This window comes from Mangifera indica, chromosome 1, assembly GCF_011075055.1.
Source record: "Mangifera indica cultivar Alphonso chromosome 1, CATAS_Mindica_2.1, whole genome shotgun sequence".
Classification (NCBI taxonomy): domain Eukaryota; kingdom Viridiplantae; phylum Streptophyta; class Magnoliopsida; order Sapindales; family Anacardiaceae; genus Mangifera; species Mangifera indica.
Genome location: NC_058137.1, coordinates 28,327,327 through 28,349,823, shown reverse-complemented (window position 1 = coordinate 28,349,823; position 22,497 = coordinate 28,327,327). Strand labels below are relative to the sequence as shown.

General features: G+C 32.0%; 2 protein-coding genes and 1 pseudogene across 2 annotated transcripts; all 3 read left to right on the top strand.

Moving 5' to 3' along the window:
• The first annotated feature begins 3,132 nt into the window (after nucleotides 1-3,132).
• Nucleotides 3,133-5,020, top strand: LOC123196655 (probably inactive receptor-like protein kinase At5g41680). Its single transcript, XM_044610756.1, has 2 exons — nucleotides 3,133-4,249; nucleotides 4,350-5,020. The coding sequence occupies exons 1-2, from the start codon at nucleotides 3,133-3,135 to the stop codon at nucleotides 5,018-5,020; spliced, it is 1,788 nt and encodes a 595-aa protein (XP_044466691.1).
• A 4,146-nt stretch (nucleotides 5,021-9,166) lies between these two features.
• LOC123224652 (heterogeneous nuclear ribonucleoprotein 1-like) lies at nucleotides 9,167-13,106 on the top strand. The gene is made up of 5 exons (XM_044648334.1): nucleotides 9,167-9,481; nucleotides 9,598-9,723; nucleotides 10,044-10,273; nucleotides 10,554-11,721; nucleotides 12,540-13,106. The coding sequence occupies exons 3-5, from the start codon at nucleotides 10,052-10,054 to the stop codon at nucleotides 12,551-12,553; spliced, it is 1,404 nt and encodes a 467-aa protein (XP_044504269.1). The 5' UTR covers nucleotides 9,167-9,481; nucleotides 9,598-9,723; nucleotides 10,044-10,051; the 3' UTR covers nucleotides 12,554-13,106.
• Nucleotides 13,107-17,329: 4,223 nt separating this feature from the next.
• On the top strand, nucleotides 17,330-21,592 carry LOC123196565 (annotated as a pseudogene).
• Nucleotides 21,593-22,497: the final 905 nt, after the last annotated feature.

Here is a 22,497-nt window from a genome sequence, read left to right as displayed (position 1 = left end):
AACATAAATAAAGAATAATAGGGAGAGGGAGAACCGAACGTAGAATAAAAGTGAAGTCAAAGAAATGAATTTCTCTATGTTCATATTAATTATTAATTGAAGTGCCAAACTTAGGGATTATTTATCAATTACATTATTATGTCTCTTTCTACTAATAATAATAATAAAAAGTTGGCGGCCAGATGAGTATTTCCCACCAAGGTTTGATGACAATTCACATCATTTATTTTTTAAAAACTATTTTCCCATCTATATGTTTAATAAATTTTAAAAAATGGTTAAAATTTTTTATAAAATTATTAAAAAGACAATAAAATCATCAAACTAAATAATGCATTATCCTAAAAATTTTTGTACTCATAATTTATATTAATTTTAATTTAAATTAATAAAGATGTTAAAAACATATAATTATATATTTGGAGACAAACTATAATTTTTGAACATATAAGGATGCCAATGAAATTTTTTATAGGGTTTATAAAATTCAAAAAAATATGAAGGTGTTTTTAAATTTTTCAAATTTTAGTATGCCTCACAATATTTAAAAAAAAAATAGTTACACCCCAAAAAATAAAACAAAATGCAATGAACTAAGAGTGTAAATGTTATTTACAAATTATTAAGACTATACTTATATTTTCAAAATGGATGAATACAATTATTTCCAAAATAAGGTAAGAGAAAATAACAATTTATTCTTACCCAAAATTTTATTGTGAATAAGGATGTATTTATCAAGTTTTCAAATTTGTAGGAGATTGTAAAGGTATTTTTGCTGGTTTTAAAATTACAAATATAAACTTGACATAGACTCGAAGCCCAAAATTTCTCAATGAGTTGGGTATGAACAAAAAAATTGAGAGTCAAATAGACAAACCTAAAGTTTAGACTTGAAATTTTTTTACAGTTTGAACTTAAACAAATCAGAACCAATTCAATGGCCTAATTTATGGGTTTATGCTAACTTTGTTATATGGATGGGGAAATAGCTTTTTAAAATTTGAAGGATGGAAACTATAGTTTTATCAAACCTTGTGTGGGAAATAGTCATTTGGCCTAATAAAGTTTCATAAATTATATATAAAAATTAATGAAATTACAAATGAATATATTATAATGGAAGGTGGAGTTTGAATGAAAAAGAAGCCAGCATAATTCTTTTCTGGCTGCCACCTCCAATTAAATTATTGGAATATATAATATATAAAGGGCCACATAAGGTTGCACGCGGTCGGTTCATCTAGTTGTGCCATTTTTTTTATGTTATGGTTTGGAAGATACTCAATATGAACACAATTGAAATTAAAAATCATATATATATATATATATATATATATATATATATATATATATATATATATATATATATATATATATATATATATATAAAATATGAACATAGCTCATTCTACAAATAAGCTGATATGATATGACTCAATTAACTGTTCTAATACGAAATGATATATTTTATATATTTTTCACTTATATATAATTTAAATTAGTTCAGTCTTATTTGTTTTGACACAAAATAACATAGTATAATACTTATATATAAAAAATATTTAAGTTATAAAAAATCGACCTGCCAAACATAACCTATTTAGCAAATAGTATGACACAAACATGACTTATTTGCTAATCAGGGTAAAAATACTTAACTCTAATTCGTCTTTTTTTATTGTAACCCAGCATCAAACTTTGCCAATGTTCCCACATTTAGTTATTCAAATTCTCCTTTTATTTTATTATTATTACAGAAATTAAACTAAGTGCAACTTTTATTTGTAATGTGTTTATTATTTTATTTGCAAATCTTTGGATTCTCAAATAGCCAGATCCATGGATATAAATGGCATATGCTTTGCTTGTAATGAGGAGTTCAAATCAAACAATGAATCATTTTTCAGTCTTAAGAAGGTAGTTGAATTTAATTTTCACCCCCAATCTATTGTGAAAGGATTCTCTCCCTTTAATTTATGGAAACATGTACAATCTATCCTAATTCACTTAATATAAGATTACATCTAGAAGGGTTAATATTATTTTTTATACTCTCATTTCTCTCGTTTCAATGAATGCATTTTCTGGTAAATTCTTATTTTTAAAAGATATTTATTATAATTCTTATTCTTAAGAGAATCCTTGTGTGCTTATTCGAGAGTAGATGCCACCCACTAACTAGACAATATGACACATAAGTATCATAATATCTTATAGATGAAATAATCGTTAATTCCAATAATTTGGACAAGTATTGTAACACCCAGTAACAATTGTGGTATTGGTAATAAAATATTTGGTATCACACCGTGGAAATAATCAATATTTGCACTGAAATTTTCATTGTCACTTACCTAGTTGATTCAATCTGTGAACGTTATGAAGTATCAACAATGTCTATTCTCTACATACGAAAATCTCCGTTACTGATAAAAATAATTACCACCATACAAGAACACAATGTCATCTTCGGAGCCACCATTTTTATCTGACCATAGAAAGTCCAAAAACCCTGCATTGAGTTCATCTTAATTCATATAGGGATGGATTTGATTTGGCAAAGTCCAGATAAAACCCAGTTCAAGATTTGTTTAAATCTAAAAGAACAAATTTGAGACAATGAGTTGAGACTTAAATTCAGTTTAAAAATAATTTAATTTTAGATTTAATTAAAGTCAGCTTATATTTGTATATTCAGATTAGTTCAAACTTGACTTATTTTATAAAAACAAGTCTAATCATTCGCTAAAATTTTGCTCATTCGATCTGAACTTGAATTTAAGCTCAAACAATTCATATCAAATCTAACCCTAATAATATAATTTCGTTAACTCCAAAAGAGAAAAACAGCAAAAGAGATCTATGAGTGCGACAATATTGCATTGAACATAACGAGTGATCATATATTTAGCAACGCTATGAATAATATTTATAATGCTAGAGAATATAGCCATGGCAGAACTTTGAAATATATGGTAGGAAAAACGTCTTCATCTGCTATACTTTATCAAAAGCACCAAGATGTTTTAACAATATCCGGTCACATTTTCAATCAACATTTCTAAACAATTAAAAGACGCCCCCCATCTGATGAACCAAAAGATTGTAATACAAGTAGAAACTGGCAAGATGCATAGCATGAGATCAGGTTCCAGGCTGCAGCTTCTGGAGGGACTAATTCTTGTTGTTGCAGTTCTTCATCTGTTGATTGTGGCGGCAGTCTCTGCCAGAGGTGATACGATGGAATCTCAGTCTTTTTATAGTTTCATCAGAGCTGTTGATCCTCAAAATGTGCTCAAAATTAACTGGAATGGGCTGCTGCCTCATCCCTGCTCACATAAGTTGAAGGGTCCTGTGAAGTGCAATGTGCAGACCGGTGCCATAACAGAAATAAGACTTGAAAGATTGAGCCTGAGTGGGAGAATTAATGGAAAGTCTCTCTGCAAGCTTCAGAATCTACAAGTTCTCAGCTTAGCAAACAATTTTGTTCATGGAAGTATTCCTGATTCGATCTCAAACTGTGCCGCGCTGACATATCTAAACCTCAGCAGCAATCTTTTGAGTGGAAGGATTCCTTCTGCTCTAAGAAAGATGAAAAATCTGAGGACCTTGGACATCTCTACCAATTTTTTTACAACTCCTAATTTTCGAAAATATGTCATGAACTTCGATGCATTTGCTGCAGAAGCAAGTGCTTCTCAGCCAACAGGATCAAATATTAGCTCTTCTCTTGACAAAGGAAAGCAAATTTGGGTGCCAACTTTACCACTTATAATTGGAATTTGTTTCTGCATATTGTTCACATACTTTATGGGGAAGAAATCTACAAAATTAGCTAGAGAAAAGGAGATACTTAAGGCCCTTAAGGATTCTCCTTCCAGGACACCTCCTGTGATGTTCACAGAGGAAGTGAAGCCAGAAGAAAAGCGCTCAGAGCTCGTGTTCTTTGTTGAGGAGAATGAAAAGTTCAAATTGGAGGATCTGCTTGAAGCCACAGCTGATTTGAGAAGCCAGAGCATCACAAGCAGCCTTTATAAGGTAAAACTTAAGAACAATGTGGTTTATGCTGTCAAAAGATTGAAGAAATTGCAGGTTTCCTTCGAGGAATTCTGTCAAACAATGAGGCAAATGGGGAACTTGAGACATCCAAACATCTTGCCTCTTGTTGGCTTCAATTCCACTGATGAAGAAAAGCTTCTAATCTACAAGTATCAAAGCAATGGCAGCCTACTGAACCTCATGGGGAGTAAGTTCAATGTGTCAAAATCAAACATTTCTGCCTCATACGCACATTTCTTGGCCTGCACACAATGTTTAACAGACAGATTTTTGTTGATAATTGGCAGATTACATAGAGGGCAAGAGGGATTTTCCATGGAAGCTTCGGCTATCAATAGCGAGAGGCATTGCAAAGGGCTTGGACTTCATATATCAAAGGTCTCATTTCCAGGAAGCCATCCCACATGGGAATCTGAAGCTTTCAAACATCCTGCTAGATGAAAATGAGGATCCATTGATAAGTGAATATGGCCTGTCAAAATTTATAGACTTGAAGAGGACATACTTGTTTCCATCAAATGCCTACATGGCCCCTGAGAAAACCCCATCCGAACAAGGTGATGTGTTCAGCTTTGGCATAATTCTTCTAGAGTTGCTTACAGGAAAAACTGTGGAAAAGAGTGGATTAGACCTGCCCAAATGGGTTAGGGCCATGGTTAGAGAGGAATGGACGGGCGAAGTCTTTGACAAAGAGGTGAGCAAATCTGGGAAGCAGTATGCATTTCCTCTGCTGAATGTTGCCCTCAAATGTGTATCAAATTCTCCCGATGATCGGCCAACCGTTGCAGAGGTCCTGGAAAGGATTTCAGAGGTTGTGAAAGCAAATGAAGACCATCATCATGAACAAGAACAAGAGCATGAACTTTCAATTTCATCTTTTTCTTCATTGGATTCTAATCATCAGGATTTACTTCACACTGTGATTCCTGAAACCTGTGATAGTCCAGGATCAAATTAGTAGAATTATGGTAGCTTTTTTCTGCATTAAGCAGGGTCAACTTGCTTGCCAGAATAATAATAAAACACAGCCCTTTTCGACCTAAGCTTGCAGTGACAGAATGGCCTCAGGTCCGTGTACATACTCAGATAGGGCTTAAGCCCGGTTTGTTGATTTTTTAGTTCCATCGGAACATTAACACTATTGATATAATACAAAATGGGAATAAAATATTATATTAAATAAAAATTAAAACAATATAATACGAAACAAAATTGTGGTATCGAGGTATGATTCATATTTTTGTAATTGTTATAACTCATGTTTAAGTGATTCATTTAATTCAATCACAGATGATCCAATCTAATGGCTATTACCAATTTAAAAATTGATTTAGATTAAATTGATCATTAGTCTCAATCAAACTAGTTTAATTAATCAATCTAGTTCTGGCTCAAAACATAGCTATTAACTAACAACGTTGTTTTTTTCAAAATTCATGTCAAACACACAAAAATCTTGAAAAGAAAGAGAAAGAAAAACTTAATTGGGAAAGCTCAGTTTCCACCGTTTTTGAAAACCTGGAAATAGAACCCAAGCTAGGCAATAATGAGTGCTTGAAAAAGGCCAGACAAATCTTCACAATCACAAATAGCTTAAAGATTAGTTTATGGATTTTCCCAAATTATATGGGTTGAGATAAGCCACCCACCAAGAAATAGAATCAAAATCACCTTTGAAATTTATCACATACTGCAAAAAAAAAAAAAAAATTTAAAAACCTTTAAATAGAAGGCAACTAAATTATTGCTTGAGGAACCCTCATTCATCTGAATCTTGACTGGTGAGCTTCAATGGCTACTAGCTGGGATTGGGACCTCTCTCTCTCTTTCTTTCACTCTCAGCCATATAGGTGAATGGTGACTTCATATGCTACTAATTTTGGTGTGTCAACATCAGAACCAATGTGAAGATATGAATCAATTGACAAATGGTAATTAAGAAATTACAGGACTTCAAATTGCCAACTTGAACATCATGAAATGAACTACCTATAGAGATGGAAACTTCCTTGCTTTCTCATAAGATTGGTTTGAATTCCCACCAAGAATTGGGCTAAATTTGTTAAAGGAGTTGAGTTTGAGTCAATTCGAATACTTGAATTCAAGCCAATTCGAATCAAGTATAAAGTTTTATTATTTTTTTACTCAAGTTTAAGTCAATTTTGTCCCTATAAATACTAATTGAAGTTATGGTCTCCCACTTTAATACAAATATACATCATAAGATATTAGTATATACCCTTAAATCCGTTTGTGGCAATGCAGAGTTAAACTTAAATACTCTATACTTATATTTAAAATCTTATACTTTAACCGATTATTTTATTTATTAAGAATATTCTCTGCAATTATTCACTTTTAGAGTTTCTCGAAGTGTTTTTTTCCCTCTCAAAATACATTTACTTTGCTAGAGAAACTTTTGATTTTGTATTTTATTAAGCCAATAATTAATCGCCTACTCTTGAATCTTACACTGAAATTTTCATTACATTCACATTGACTACTAACTTGTGTATATAAATGCTCAATTATTTGCTAATATTTAAACAGTTTTGAAGTGATGCTTCAACAATAACGCAAAGCCAAGGGCAACCCAAATTAAAGTTGTTTCACTTTCACTCTAAACCCAATTTAATTTGATATAATCCAAGTCAAACCCACAAATCATTTTACCAAATTCATCTTCAAGTAGATTACTTTTCATACATAAAGATTGGTCTAAAAGGGCTTTTTCATTTTTTGATAACATAAATAATATTTTTCCATCCAAAATCAAATTTTGTCATAAAAAAGTTAAATTATTATATTATCATTAATTGCATAGTTATTTTTATTATCACTCACATAGTTGTTTCATTCTCATTAACTACGGATAATTTTTAATATTATAGTAAAACTTTGTTGTATGTTGCTTTGTTTGGGACAAAGGAAAGTTCAAAACAAAGCAAAATATGACCTTTTATCTTTATCTTTTAGCTTATATCAAACAAAACTCAGGTCATATTGTTCACCTATCATATAATAAAATAAAATTCAAACTACCCTAGCAAACAAATGAAACTCAGCAAAAGTACCAACTTGATTTGGGCATATAATATTAATTATAATAGAGCTATTCTTGTAAAAAGTTCTAGAAAAGGGCATAATTAAGGGTGAATTTAATCGAGTGAGTCAAAATAGAGATCGGATCGAATTCTAAAAGTCCAGTTTGAGCTTGAGAAATTGTTGGAATGCATTGAAAAGAAGAAGGGTCATCAAAAATAAAAAAGAAGAAGAATCATTGAAAAAAATATGAAAAGTTATTGTAAAAGATAAGTTTACTAATGACTTTCTAACAACTCATTGAATTCTAATTAACTTTACTCGAACTCAAATTGGGGTTATCCCTAGTTAAATTTGACTTGTTCAAGCCAAATCATAAACCAAGACGGAAGTCTTAGTCATAGTGCCAAGTTGGTTACCCTTACCTAATTGCAAAATGGCATTGTCCTTAATTATGTAGTTGGCTTAACATGTAGACCCATATATCTTTGTTTGTTTGTATGCATACTAACGGTATTTCAAAAGTATTACATAACCCTATGGAAGAACATTTTACTATACAAACAGGATTTGTAAAATTTGTTTTGAAAATATTAAATATGGACAAAAATAACCAGATCGTTTTATAAGTAGATTACTTAAAAGATTACTGGATATAAATTATTACTATATTTGATAAAATTTAATAGATATAAATAATTATTGTATTTAGTTAAAGATAATAAAAGAATACCAGTAAATTGGTTTACTTAAATGCCCTTGAATATAATTATTTTTAAATATTTTTATATTATTTGTTATATTAATTAAAAATAAATTTATTTTTGTCACAAAAAATTAATAAATTATAGCATTGGTAATAAAAGATTATCATAATCTTTTATTATTGACAGACTAAACAAGATAATAAAAAATATATTACCATAGTAATCTTTAAATTCTGAAACCAAACAACCCCTTACAGGATTTGTGATCCACAATGAAAGTTATAAGTGCAAACGAAATTTATCAGTCATTTCTAAGATATATGTCTATAACCCATATTATAGCATAACACTAGTTTAGGGTTTTGGCTGATGAGTTTGGAATATTGTGTAAAATTATGAATTGTTTAGATGCTTGATTTTGGCATCATTATCATTTGTGCTTGATTGTGTTGCAATAAAAATATAGGGATGAAATGAAAACATTGAATTAAGTGGTCAGTCCAATCCAATCCAATCCACCTACATTGTAATGCCTTATAAAAGTAATAAAACTTTGCCAATTTGTGGCACATGAGAATGCCAAATTTCTGTATGAACTTTGGGCCCAAAAAGCCATAATAATGCCAAATTTCTGTATAAACTTTACATTAACAAAGAATTGATCAAAGAAAAAATATATATATATAATTAAATAAAAAAGCTAAAAGTTTCTTTAGAAAAAAATCCGCATTATTTAAGTTTGTTATGACATTAAACTTGAATATAAGTTAAGTCAAATTTCAATAAAAGTTATTTTAAATTTGATTTAAATTTTAAAAGTTCAATTCCAAATTACTCAAGTTGGTGATGAGATAATTGAAAAAACCAATAAGTGTCCAAAAAGAAGAGCAATCATCGGAAATAAGAAATAGAAGAATTATCGAAGAAAAAACTAAAATCAAAAAAATAAAAAATTATTGATGATTTGCTTAACTTAAATTGGTTTGACTCGAATTATCTTAATTTCAATTTAACATATTCAAGTCTAGTACCAAAGAAGATTAAACTAAATCGGTTGCAAGTCAAGCAAGTAATAAGATACTATGTTATATGCCCATGTGGCCAATATAATCAACCTTTAAAGAAAAAAATTAAAATATTATAATTTTAAAACAAAATTAATATTTTTGAAAACAAAAAAAAACCTTATTTTTTAGAAATTTATTATTTCATTTTATTTTATTTTCTACTTCCGCCAAATGCCATCACTCTTTTAGGCTCCTCCAAATATTCTTACACTAGAGGATTTGGCAACCTCTTTCTATTTTATATACAAAAATAAAAATAAATAAAATTCTCTGACTCTCTCTGTGCCTCTCTCTTTCTCCATCTATCTTTCTTACCCATCTCTTCCTACAAATTCCATTTCTTTTGATTTATTTATTAAGAGTGGAATAACCAAAGATAAAACAAATATAGAGAGAGACTGATTGAAAGAGAGAGAGAGAGAGAGAGAGAGAGAGAGAGAGAAACAGAGCTGAGTTTTTATTTTTATTTATTTATTTAGATATCATATCATATCATTATATAAAAGCACATATAAATGAACAACATCTCTGTTTGCATTACTCTTAATCCTCTATTCAGATCTTAGTTTCTCTCATTTCTCATCTGGGTTCTATTCAAACATGGTGAATTCCCTTTCTATCTCTTGTTTTTCTTTTCTGATCTTTGTTTTAAGCTATCTGGGTACTCATAAAGATAATTTTTTTAAGCTAAAGTTTGATCTTTTAATTTTGGTTGTCAGGACTCAAGGGTCTGCTTCTGATTGGTGCTTTAAGGATCTAATTATGATCCTTGATTGGATTTGACAATTTCCCACTTTTTATTTCACTGGATTGCCAATCAGATTCTATCAGTTTCATCACTTAAGGTGTGTTTTGTTTTGTTTCCTGTTTGATTGTTGTTCTTCCCACTTGGATTTGTTGGCTAAGCTTTTATAGGGAGAAAGTTGATTTTTTTTAAGTACCTAATCGTATGTCATCAATCAAATCATGTATGATTTCGATTGGTTTTGGTTAATGGAATTTTCTGTGTTCAATTGCTGCTGAGAATTTATTGAATTCTCGAATGTTTTCAATTCTTTTGGGCTTTGGATTAATTTGGGTGTTGTGTTTTATGGCTTTATGTTGTTATGTTAGGATTGGAATTTTTTTTTTTTTTTTTGATGAGGTGAATTGTGATTGATTGTAGTAGAAGAGATGGAATCAGATCTTGGTAAGCTCTTCATTGGTGGGATCTCTTGGGACACAGATGAAGAACGTCTCAAGGAATATTTTAGGAGCTATGGAGAAGTTCTGGAGGCTGTGATCATGAGAGATCGAGCCACAGGTCGTGCTCGTGGCTTTGGTTTCGTGGTGTTTTCCGATCCTGCTGTTGCTGAGAGGGTCATCATGGATAAGCACATGATTGATGGACGCACGGTGAGTAGCTTTGTGCAAATATGCTTGGTACATTGTGGAATTATTGAGATTCTCTCATTCATCTAATTTGAATTTAGTTGTAACTGCTTGAAAATGTAAACTTTTTGTCATGTAGTTGATTTCGGTTTGCTGTAACTCTGAAATTTTAGATGCTCTTTGTCATTTTATTATCATAACTTCATGCCTCTTAAGCAAGACAATGTTTGATCCTCATTTTCGGCATGGAACTTGAAATGACTTGTGGTTTTTTGATTTTAGTTATTGGCTTCACAATTTTCAGGTTGAAGCAAAGAAGGCTGTTCCTAGGGATGATCAGAGCATGGTGAATAGAAACACTGCCAGCATCCATGGTTCTCCTGTCCCTGGACGCACAAAAAAGATTTTTGTTGGAGGTTTAGCTTCAACAGTCACAGAGAATGACTTCAAGAAGTACTTTGATCAGTTTGGTACAATTACTGATGTGGTTGTAATGTATGATCACAACACTCAGAGGCCAAGAGGTTTTGGCTTCATTACGTATGATTCTGAGGAAGCAGTGGATAGAGTTTTACACAAAACATTCCATGAACTGAATGGGAAAATGGTTGAGGTCAAGAGAGCAGTACCAAAGGAGCTGTCTCCAGGGCCCATCCGCAGCCCTATGATAGGATATAGTAACTATGGTCTGAATAGAGCCACCAACCTCCTCAATAATTTTGCTCAGAGATATAATCTGAGCCCAGTTGGAGGTCTTGGAGTAAGGATGGATGGGAGGTTTAGTCCTCTTGCTACTGGTCGGACCGGATTTTCCCCATTTCGTATGGAAGAAGGGTTGAACCCAAGTTACGGTGGGACTTCGAGTTTTAACAATAGTCTAGGTTATGGACGAATGTTGAATCCTTACCCTAGTGGAACTGCAAATAGGTATACTACACCCATCGGGTATGGTGGGGGTGCTGGAAGAAATGACTCTGTTTTGAGCTCAACTTCCTGGAATGTCTGGGGAAATGGGGGCCTTAGTAATGCCTCAAATCCTGCCAGCCCTGGTGCTTACTTGGGTACTGGAAGTGGGAATTTCGGAGTTTCTTTTGGGAATAGTGGAGCCAATTGGGGTCCTGTTTCAGCTTCTGGTGGAGGAACTTCTTCTGGCTATGCTAGTGGGAACACAGGTTATGGGAGTGGTGATGGGAGCTATGGTCTGGGAGGAGGAGGCCTCGGAAGACACAGTAGCACTGGTGTGGTCCAAACTTCTTCATTTGCTGGGTCAACTGGTGGCTATGAGGGTTCATATGGGGACCTGTACGGAAGTGGCTCAACTTATGGTGACCCAACTTGGCGGTCTACCACTTCTGAACCAGATGTTTCTGGTGCATTCAGTTATGGACTCAACAGTATAACAGCTGATGTTGCTAAAAGTTCTGAGGATTTCATTGGAAGTTACAATGTTACAAGTCGACAGTCTAATAGAGGTAAGATTTTCTTCCTTTTCTTGATATTATTTCAATTTTACTTGTTGAGTTCTCTAGTTTATATCCAAATAGTCATTTGGCCACAAGCAATTATTAACCTAAAGTTTCTCGTTGAGGTTTCTCTTAACTCTGAGGAATACTTGTAGATACTGAGAAATGCTGTAGTAACTTCTAAACAGCTCATGATACTTGATGTTTCTGAGTTCCATTTCATATCTTCAAGTTCATTTATTTATGAGTGGGTTTTTTATTTTATTTAGGAAGCATTCTCGGAGGACTAATCACATTTTTGATATTGCATTGTGTTAATCTAATCCAAACATTTTATTTCTGAAATTACTCAGAATCTGAATAAATCGGTGTTAATTATCAATTGGAGCTTAAGTTTTCTTTCAGAAACTTACTAGCATTTCTTACTGACTATTTTGTCTGAAAAGTTGCTAAGTTGAATTCAATATTTGCTTATCTGTTGGGCGTTGAGCCTATCCATTCCTCCAAATGTGGACATCTATTCCTTCTTTACCTTAAAAAATGTACACATAATACATACAATAATGCATACCTGATGCTGCCGCATTTTATTGAATTAGATAGATCAAGAATTGACCAGTGCTATTTTTGTTGAACAAACATGGACTTAATCGACCTGAAATGCACATGTGATGTACAGAAAGGCAATTTTTTTCACACATGATTCTGAAAGAGTTGGCTCTTGGTTTTGTGCTTTTTTTTTTTTGTTTTGATATGTTGAGCCCTAAATTCTAGCCTTTATTTACATCAATTTCTTTCTTCTTTTATTGGAACAATACTTGTTTCAGGAATTGCTACGTAGGAGATTTGTCTTTCGGATATTAAATGGTACATTGTAGGTAAAGAGAATGAGGTCAACTGGACGAGGATTGTGAATTTCATACGTCTCCCTCATGTTACATTTAAGCTTATTACGAAGTCGGTCTTACATCTTTAACGGGGGTTCTTGATTTGAGGTATACACAACATTCAAAGAGAAGGAGTTACAAGGGAATTTGTGTAAGGTTTGAGATTTTTTTTTTTCTGATATAGCAAAAAAAAATTTAGGTTTCTTTCTTGGCGTTTGAATGAGGCGTAAAATCAGATTGCGGTATATACACTCAGGATGATTGGACAATTAACGTGTTATGCATATCTGGCTAGGCCTGCACAGTATTGCATTAAACAGTAGAGCTTTAAGTTTCTGATTTTTATTATTTTTACTGCTGCAGTACCCAGCAAAGTTGCTGGTTCTTGTACGTATATGTTTCCTCTTTATCTGGGATCAGTTTTTTGCCCAGATTGTATGTGAGGTTCTGTTTGATTTACTAGTGTGAAACTGAAACATCAAATAAGGTACTAGATGTTCTGATTCATTTTTTATTGAACATATTATCATACAAGCTTACACATACAATTCTCCCTATTCTTTTCTTCTTTCACCTTAATTCCAACAGAGTTTCAAACTGGCACTGTCATTATGACATTTAAGTTTCGCAAACTCTGCTTGATGAAGAAGTGTTGAAGGACGGGATTTTGTTAGGCAATTGTTTTTTGGATTGGATGGTGATGATGATGATGAGTGAGGGGGTTTGAAAAATGACAATGAAGCAATTAATGGGGTGGCATGTATCTTTCAATGTGTTTAATCTGCAAATAGATTCTGAGTTTCTGGACGTCTAAGGCTGGCTGGCTCTTCTGGTATTGTCTGTGTGGTCACACTTTGATTCTTATCCACACTTGATTAAAATAAGATATCTTGCTGGATTTCCAGCTCACTTTCCTTTCATTTTGCATTAAAAATTTGAATTCAATTTGGAAATAATTTAATTTTAAATTTAATCTGAATCAATTTAGACTTAAATGTTTGACTAGATTCGAATTCAATTTGTTATATGAAAACAAACCCAATTTTCAAATAAGAGCTATTTTGAAATCGATGAATTAAAGTTTAAATTTGGTTCAATAACAAATATAAATTTGGACTTAATAGACCTGTTTGAATTTTAACTTTGCGTTGAGTACTTGAATTTGACGACTTATTAGCTCAAGCAGGACAGGAGAATATAACGTTTTCTTGTGTGAAACGTTTATGTATTAAATTCTCCGGCCTACTTCCATCATTTAACCTGTTGCTCAAGGTTAATGGGCTTAAATCTATATTGTATCGGGCTTGTTATGTGCTGCCACTTTCCCCTACTCTCTAACCCTCACCCCATTAACGTTTAAACTCTTATAACCCTAATAATTAGAGGTGGATATCGAATCAGCTTATCTCCGAGTACTCTAAATTTACTCATTTATTTATTTAATATTATTATTTATTTTATTAATAATATTATTTATTTAATCGATAGTCTTTCAATAATATTATATACTAATTTGAATAAATTTAAATTCGAATAGAGTAATATAAATTTGATTCAAACTCGTATCAACTCTAAACTCGACTTATATTGAATCCACCTTTATCACTAATTATCTAAAATTCATACAAAATACTTTCGTGCATGTAATACACTTAACAATGAAAAAAATTTACTTACACTGGTATGATATATTATATTATTTGTCTATCTATGATTAAATTCAATACTAATCAAGTTTGAAAAAAATTTCATTTGAGATCAATTCAATTCTAATAGAATATGTTTAAGATCGGTTTGAGATCCATGTACTAAAATTTAAATTTAAAGCAAAATTAATTTAACTTTAAATTTAATCTAAACTAATTTGGACTCAAATATTTAAATTAACTCAAACTTGACATGTTTTTTAATAAAAGCAAACTCAATTTTTGATATTGGCAAATAGAAATGAACAATGCAACAAATTCGGCTAATAAGGGTAGATTTTTTTTTAAATATAATATTTTTTCTCTTTTTCCTGTCAGCATCATCTTTTATTGGACCAACTGAATAAATTAAGATAAGATCATAGATTCAACGGTCTTAATTGCACCGAATTAACAAATTATTATACCTATAAAAGGAAATGAGTCCATTGTAAAGAATAAAGAAATCCTATATCTATAATATCAATTGTTAAAAAAAGATTTAATTTGATATCACCTCAAATTTGATAAAGTATGTTTAAGATTGGTTTGTCATCGATATACTAAAATTTAAATTTAAAATAAAATTAATTTAACTTTAAATTTAATTTGAACTAATTTAAACTCAAATATTTAAATTAACTCAAACCTAACATGCTTTATATAAACACAAACTCAATTTTTAATATTACCAAATAGAAATGAAGAATGCAACAAATTCAACTAATAAGGGTATATTTTTTTAAATATAATATTTTTCTCTTTTTTCCATCAACATCATCTTTTATTGGGCCAACTGAATAAATTAAGATAAGATCATAGATTCAACGGTCCTGATTGCACCGAATTAACAAATGATTATACCTATAAAAGGAAATGAGTCCATTGTAAAGAATAAAAGAATCCTATATCTATAATATCAACTGTTAAAAAAAGATTTAATTTGATATCAGCTCAAATCTAATAGAGTATGTTTAAAACTGGTTTGACATCGATATACTAAAATTTAAATTTAAAGTAAAATTAATTTAACTTTAAATTTAATCTAAGCTAATTTGAGCTCAAATATTTAAATTAACTCAAACCTAACATGTTTTATATAAAAACAAACTCAATTTTTAATATTACCAAATAGAAATGAAGAATGCAACAAATTCAACTAATAAGGGTAGAATTTTTTAAATATAATATTTTTCTCTTTTTCCCGTCAACATCATATTTTATTGGGCCAACTAAATAACTTAAGATAAGATTATAGATTCAACGGTCTTGATTATACCAAATTAACAAATGATTATATCTATAAAAGAAAATGAGTTCATTGTAAAGAATAAATGAATCATATATCTATAATATCAACCGTTTGCTTGTTCATCAAAACAAATATAAAACATGTTAAAAGTAAGTGTAAGAAATGCAATGAACGTGAATTAACAAAATTATTTATACTTATAATTCCAACCTTTTCAACAAATAATTATTATTTAATTATTTATTTCTAAGAAAGTTCTTGTCATCCCTTAAAAAGAGAGCAATTTGTCCAAACACTCCAACACTTAAATGGAACTTTTTCTCTTTTTGTCTACTTTGTAGGATCTCTTATCAATTACCATGGGAAAACAAAGAAAATAAGAAGGATGAAACATGAAATGTTTTTTAAACAGCCCAAAAGGACAAAAAATTAGCCACCTCCCCCCTCCATTTTCTCCGATATGAAATTGAAAAATGATCAAACCCAAATTCGAGGCATGTCTTTTCATATTACATCATTTAGGGGGGGATAATATATTTGATTCGAGGGTGGCTCAACTTGAATCAATCATTCAATTCGAATAATTGAAACTCAAGATAAACCTCTAACTCGATATGTTTATCTTTTTGATAATACAATTCACTCTTTCTTAATAATGTTCACTTTATTAACAACATTGTTCATCTTATCAATAACTCTTTGATTATTAAGTATAATAATTCTAACAAGTTTGAACTCAAACTTGTTATTATAGATTCAAATTGAACTTTAGACGACCCTCAGCGTATCTAGGATCAAATCTTCCCCTAACATCATTTACATTGGTGAACAAGAGTTTAGAGTAATTTATAAGTGTCACATTCAGATAAAAAAAAAGACAACATCAATTTATTTTGATACATCATGCCATGTGCAATCAGAAGCAGAATAAACTTGATAAAATAATGCATCACATTGCATAGATGGGAAACAAAATGTGAACCAAGAGCATGTGTAAAGGGATGAATAACTTTGAAATAAAATAGTTGAAAGGAATTCTTAAGCAAGGAGTTGAGAATCTGTCAAATGCAGGCATCATTGCAAAGAAGCTCAAGCCCTCAAAAAGGCCTAATTATGCACCAGAACTCAGCTTTCAACTCTCAATAAAAAAATACGGCCATTTAGTTTGAATAATATTTTATTATCAAAAATAAAAAATTATTTTAAAAGTAGATTATTAAAAAAATTATTAGATATAAATTATTATTATATTTGATAAAATTTAATAAAAATTAGTAAATATAAATAATGATTATGTTTGATTAAAGGTAATAAAAAAATATTATAATATTATTTTACTTAAATGTTTTTTAGTATAATTATTTTAAAATATATTTCATATTACTTATTATATTAATTAAAAGTAAAGGTATTTTAGTCCTAAAAGATTAATAAATAAAAATAAAATTATAATAAAATCAAGATTACTTCGATATCCTTTTAATACCTAAAATGAAAATGATAATCAAATTATTATTTTCATTACTTACCACATCACTATTAGTAATATGATATTACCATAATCTTTTATTACTAAGAAACCAAATAAAGTAATACTAATAATAAAAGATAGATTATCGAAATAATATTTATATAATACAAACAAAACTGCCCCGGTGAGGAAAGCAAATAGTCGACTTGTATCTCTGTTTAATCGAACAGTTGAATTGAAACACAACCAACTTTCAAAATTGGCCTAGAAATGTATTCATCATGAAATTGTATTGTTGTTTGGCTTTCAGGGTAACCAAAACTCTGTGACAATGGCATCAAACCAGAATCTGAAAGATCTGCAATCAGCTCTGCAGGCGATCGAATCCGAAAGTGACAGCCTAAACCTGCACAGCATTTCCTTTTATATTGCTCAACCAACTTCAGGTTGTTATCGAGAAACAGAAAACTCCATCAAGATAAGCATTTGTGAAGATGAAATTTTGTTCTTTTCCCAGTTCATTATAGCAATGGCAACTGCTGAAAACATCAGAACTGTTGTCAGGAACTTAGAGTTTCACAATGTGGAATGGGAAATTCAGCTAGTAAACAGCCTTGGACTGTTGCTAGATATTAGCTCAAATGTCAAGCAAATTGTGTTTGAGAGAAATAAATTTGATGCAGAATGTTTAACCGAGATTTCAGGTGTAATCAAGAGAAATAAGGTGATCAAAGAGATCCTGTTTTCGGGATCAGGTATTAGAAATTTGGGGGCTGCACTTCTTTCTGATGTTCTTAAGGTGAATGACACCTTGGAAGAGTTGCAAATTTGGGAGGATTCAATAGGGTCCAAAGGTGCAGAGGAGCTTTCAAAGATGATTGAAGCGAACTCAACATTGAAGTCATTGACAATCTTTGATTCAGACACTCTTACTGCAACACCACTCATATCTGCTGTCATAGCAAGGAATCGAGCGATGGAAGTTCATGTTTCGAGTGGAGAAAATGGCGATAAAACTTCCAAGGTGGTTGAGTTTATACCTGAGAATTTCACACTAAGAATTTACAGGGTTGATGTTTCAGGTGCCTGCAGGGTTGCCTGCTCTCTCGGATGCAATTCAACCGTCAAGTCACTTGATCTGAGTGGAATCCGGCTGAAATCCAAGTGGGCGAAGGAGTTCAGATGGGTTTTGGAGCAGAATCAGACCCTTAAAGAGGTAATCTTATCAAAAACTTGCCTTAAAGATAAGGGAGTAGTGTATGTTTCAGCTGGATTATTCAAGAACCACAGTTTGGAAAGTTTACATCTTCATGGAAACTGGTTTAGTGGCATTGGCGTGGAGCATTTGCTATGCCCATTGAGTAGGTTCTCAGCTTTGCAATGCCAAGCAAATATCACACTCAAGTCAGTCACATTTGGAGGTGGGAGAACAAAAATTGGAAGGGATGGAATTACAGCCATCCTACGAATGTTGACAACGAATGAGACTGTGACACAGTTAGGGATATACGATGACGAGAGTTTGCGACCTGATGATTTTGTCAGAATCTTCAAGAGCCTGCAGAAGAATGTCAGTTTGAGACAACTGTCTTTGCAGGGGAGTTAGAGGAGACTTGTTACAGCAAGCTATAATGGAAACATTACAGGTAAATCCTTGGATTGAAGACATTGATCTCGAGAGAACTCCGCTGAAGAATTCTGGAAAAGCTGATGGTATTTACCAAAAATTAGGCCAAAAGGGAAAGAGTGAAAATGAATCAGAAATGGATTTGCTGAAAGACATGCCACTGACTGAACCAAAGAGCTGCCGCGTTTTCTTCTGTGGTCAAGAGTATGCTGGTAAGGTTTTGAAGAAATAGATTCAATTTATGGAACCGCATTAACCAAATCTCAAGTTAGGTGCTTAAACTAATCAACGTATGAATTGGCATTTTCAGGTAAGAATACACTCTGTAATTCCATTTCACAGAATTTTTCTTCTTCTTCTTCAAAGCTTCCCTATCTAGACCAAGTTAGAACATTAGTGAACCCAGTTGACCAAGCTGGTAGAACGGTTGGAATGAAGATAAAGACATTCAAAGATGAAGACACAAAGATTTCAATATGGAATCTTGCAGGCCAGCATGAGTTCTACTCTCTTCATGATCTGATGTTTCCAGGGCATGGCACCACATCATTCTTCCTTATCATATCCAGTTTGTTCAGGAAACCCACCAACAAAGAACCAAAAACCCCAGAAGAAGTAGAAGAAGACCTGCAGTATTGGCTCAGGTTCATAGTGTCCAACTCCGTAAGGGCACTGCAACAATGCATGCTACCAAATGTAACTGTGGTCCTCACACACCATGACAAAATCAATCAACCGTCACAAAATTTGCAGCTTGTTGTGAACTCAATACAGAGATTAAAAGACAAGTTCCAAGGCTTTGTTGACTTCTATCCAACTGTATTCACAATTGATGCTAGATCATCTGCGTCAGTCACTAAAGTCACACATCACATTCAAAAAACAAGCAAAACTATTCTTCAACGAGTTCCTCAAGTTTATCAGCTATGCAATGACCTGATACAGATATTATCAGACTGGAGAGCAGAGAACTATTGGAAGCCAACAATGAAGTGGATAGAATTTGATGAACTATGCCAAGTCAAGGTTCCGCCCTTGAGAATTCAGTCAAGGCATGAGAATAAGGAGAACATGGAAATGAGGAGAAAGGTTATTGCTACTTGTCTTCATCATAGAGGTGAGGTGATTTACTTCAATGAACTGGGGCTCTTAATTCTAGATTGTGAGTGGTTCTGTGGTGAAGTGCTCAGCAAACTGGTGAAACTAGAAGTTAGAAGGCAAAGCTGTGCAGAGAATAATGGCTTCATTAGCAGAAAAGAGTTGGAGAATAATGCCTTCATTAGCAGAAAAGCTCGAAAGTTCAAAATAGGTTTGATGGTTTGGCTAAAAAAATTATTTTAATCTATTAATTTTTAAATTATTTTCAAAAATTATAATTTATATACATAAATTATAATGTCTATAGATTTAAGTAGAATGATGGAAATTTCAACCCTTTAAACAAACGCACTTCTAATATATTCATTATTTATATAAAATATTAATTGATATATTCAAACAAACAATAAAACACTTATAATGAGTAAATCCCTAAAATCTTGATCTCTGACTTTGAATAAAAAAATAATTGATTTAACTATAATTTTTTAATCGAGATTGAGTCAATCGTTTCCATCATTTGCAACTTTATAATTTGTCAAGTTTGAGTTTTGTCTAAATGTAATCAAGTTTAACTAGAGCTAAACAATACTTAGTGATGATAACCCTAGTTTGAACTCAACCGAGTAAATATTACTTAGTTGAATCCTAAATGGATAAATTTATTTGGTTTTAGTTTTAGGTGTCTGGAAAACGTTAATTATTTACTAAAGACATTATGAAAATACATACAAATACGTTATTATCGATCTAATAAATGTTTTTGGTGGTAGCGGAGATGCTTTCAAAGATTTTTAAATTGATGGGGGCAAAACTAGTTAACAAGTCTTGGAAGATTGATGAAAGTTTCACATTATAAGAACATTTTAAGGGTTTTTCATGTATGGCTTACGAACACAAATGGGTTGTTGGAGAAGAGAGGCTGAAATTTTGGTGCTTTTTTAGCAGCCAAGAAAATGTCAAAAAAGCAGTTGGGCATTTAATTTGGAAACTCTTTAGAAGTCAGTAAGTGCTTCTTCTAGATAAGCTTTTTGAAATGAAGGACTGACTGGGCCGTGGAGAGTTAAAATAGTAGGACCAATTCCTTGGCAAACAACTACGGAATGATTATAACTGCTGTAAATGGGATGGGCCTGGAAAATTTGGGCTTAGGTACTAGGGAGTTTATGGGCTCAAGCCCATTACGACCAGCCCAAGCATAGTCTTGAAAGGATTGTGTAATAGCCTAGCCAAAGAAATGTATATGAACAAACACTGGAGTTTCTAAATTGAATTTAATATTTTCTCATGTTTTAGACATTGAGACACATCCAATCCACCGAATGTGGCCATTTCATGCCGAATGCTGCTGTTTTTTGTTGAATTGGATAGATCAAGAATTGGCGATTGCTAATTTTAATGAACAAACATGGACTTAATCGACCTGAAATGCACATGTGATTTACTGAAAGGCAGTGTCTCTCACACATGATTCTGAAAGAGTTAGCTCTTGGTTTCATGCATGTTTCCATTTTTTTTTTTTTTCTTTTCTTTTATTGGAATAATACTTGTTTCAGGAATGGCTACGTAGGAGATTTGTCTTTCGGATATTAAAAGGTACATTGTAGGTAAAGAGAATAAGGTCAAACGGACGGGGATTGTGAATTTCATACGTCTCCCTCATCTTACATTTAACGTGTTATGCATATCTGGCTAGGCCTGCACGGTATCGCATTAAACAGTAGAGTCTGATTTTTATTATTTTTGCTGCTGCAGTGTCCGGCAAAGTTGCTGGTTCTTGTACGTGTATGTTTCCTCTTTATCTGGGATCAGTTTTTTTCCCAGATTGTATGTGAGGTTCTGTTTGATTTGCCAGTGTGAAATGAACAATGAACAATGCCACAAATTCAACTAACAATTATAGAATTTTTTGAAATATGATATTTTTCTCTATTCTCCATCAAAGTTATCTTTTATTAGGTCCAACTAATCAAATTAAGATAAAGATCATAGATTTAACAATTCTGATTATACTGATTTAACAAATGATTATATCTATAAAAGAAATGAGTCTATTGTAAAGAATAAAATAATCTTATACCTATAATATCAATCATTTCCTCGTTCATCGCAACGAATATAAAATATAATAGAAGTAAGAGTAGAGAATGCAATTAATATCGAATTAACAAATTTATTTATTCTTATAATGCCAACCATTTCAACAAATAATTATTATTTGTTTATTTATTTCTAAGGAAAATGTTGGCATTGCTTAAAAAAGGGGGGGTGGTGTGGGTGGGGGTGGTGTTTGGTGTGGTGGTTCTTTCTTGATTTGAAGTATACACGACATTCAAATAAAAGGCAGTTACAAAATGACAATGAAGCAATTAATGGGGTGGTCTGTTTCTTTCAATGTGTTTAATCTGCAAGAAGATTTTGAGTTTCTGGACCTTTAAGGCTGGCTGGCTCTTCTGGTATTGGGTCTGTGTGGTCACACTCGGATTCTTATCCACAATGCACACTTGATTAGAATAAGATATCTGGCTGGATTTACAACTCACATTCCTTTCATTTTGTATTATGTAACGTGGCTTGTCGGATTTCCAAGTCATTCATGTCTAGGCTGGTTTGAGTTAGATTGAGTTTGAATAAGCTCTAACTTGATATCGATGAGTTGAAATTTAAATTCAATTTGAAAACAATTTTCCATTCAATCTAAGTAACTCAAATGTTTCAATTAGTTCAAATTCAACTCGTTTTATGAAAATAAATACTCAATTACA

Coding starts and splice junctions, on each gene's coding strand:
- LOC123196655 (XM_044610756.1), top strand. CDS start 3,133: ATGCATAGCATGAGATCAGGTTCCAGGCTGCAGCTTCTGGAGGGACTA. Junction 4,250..4,349: donor CCTACTGAACCTCATGGGGA/GTAAGTTCAATG, acceptor GATAATTGGCAG/ATTACATAGAGGGCAAGAGG.
- LOC123224652 (XM_044648334.1), top strand. CDS start 10,052: ATGGAATCAGATCTTGGTAAGCTCTTCATTGGTGGGATCTCTTGGGAC. Junction 10,274..10,553: donor ACATGATTGATGGACGCACG/GTGAGTAGCTTT, acceptor CACAATTTTCAG/GTTGAAGCAAAGAAGGCTGT.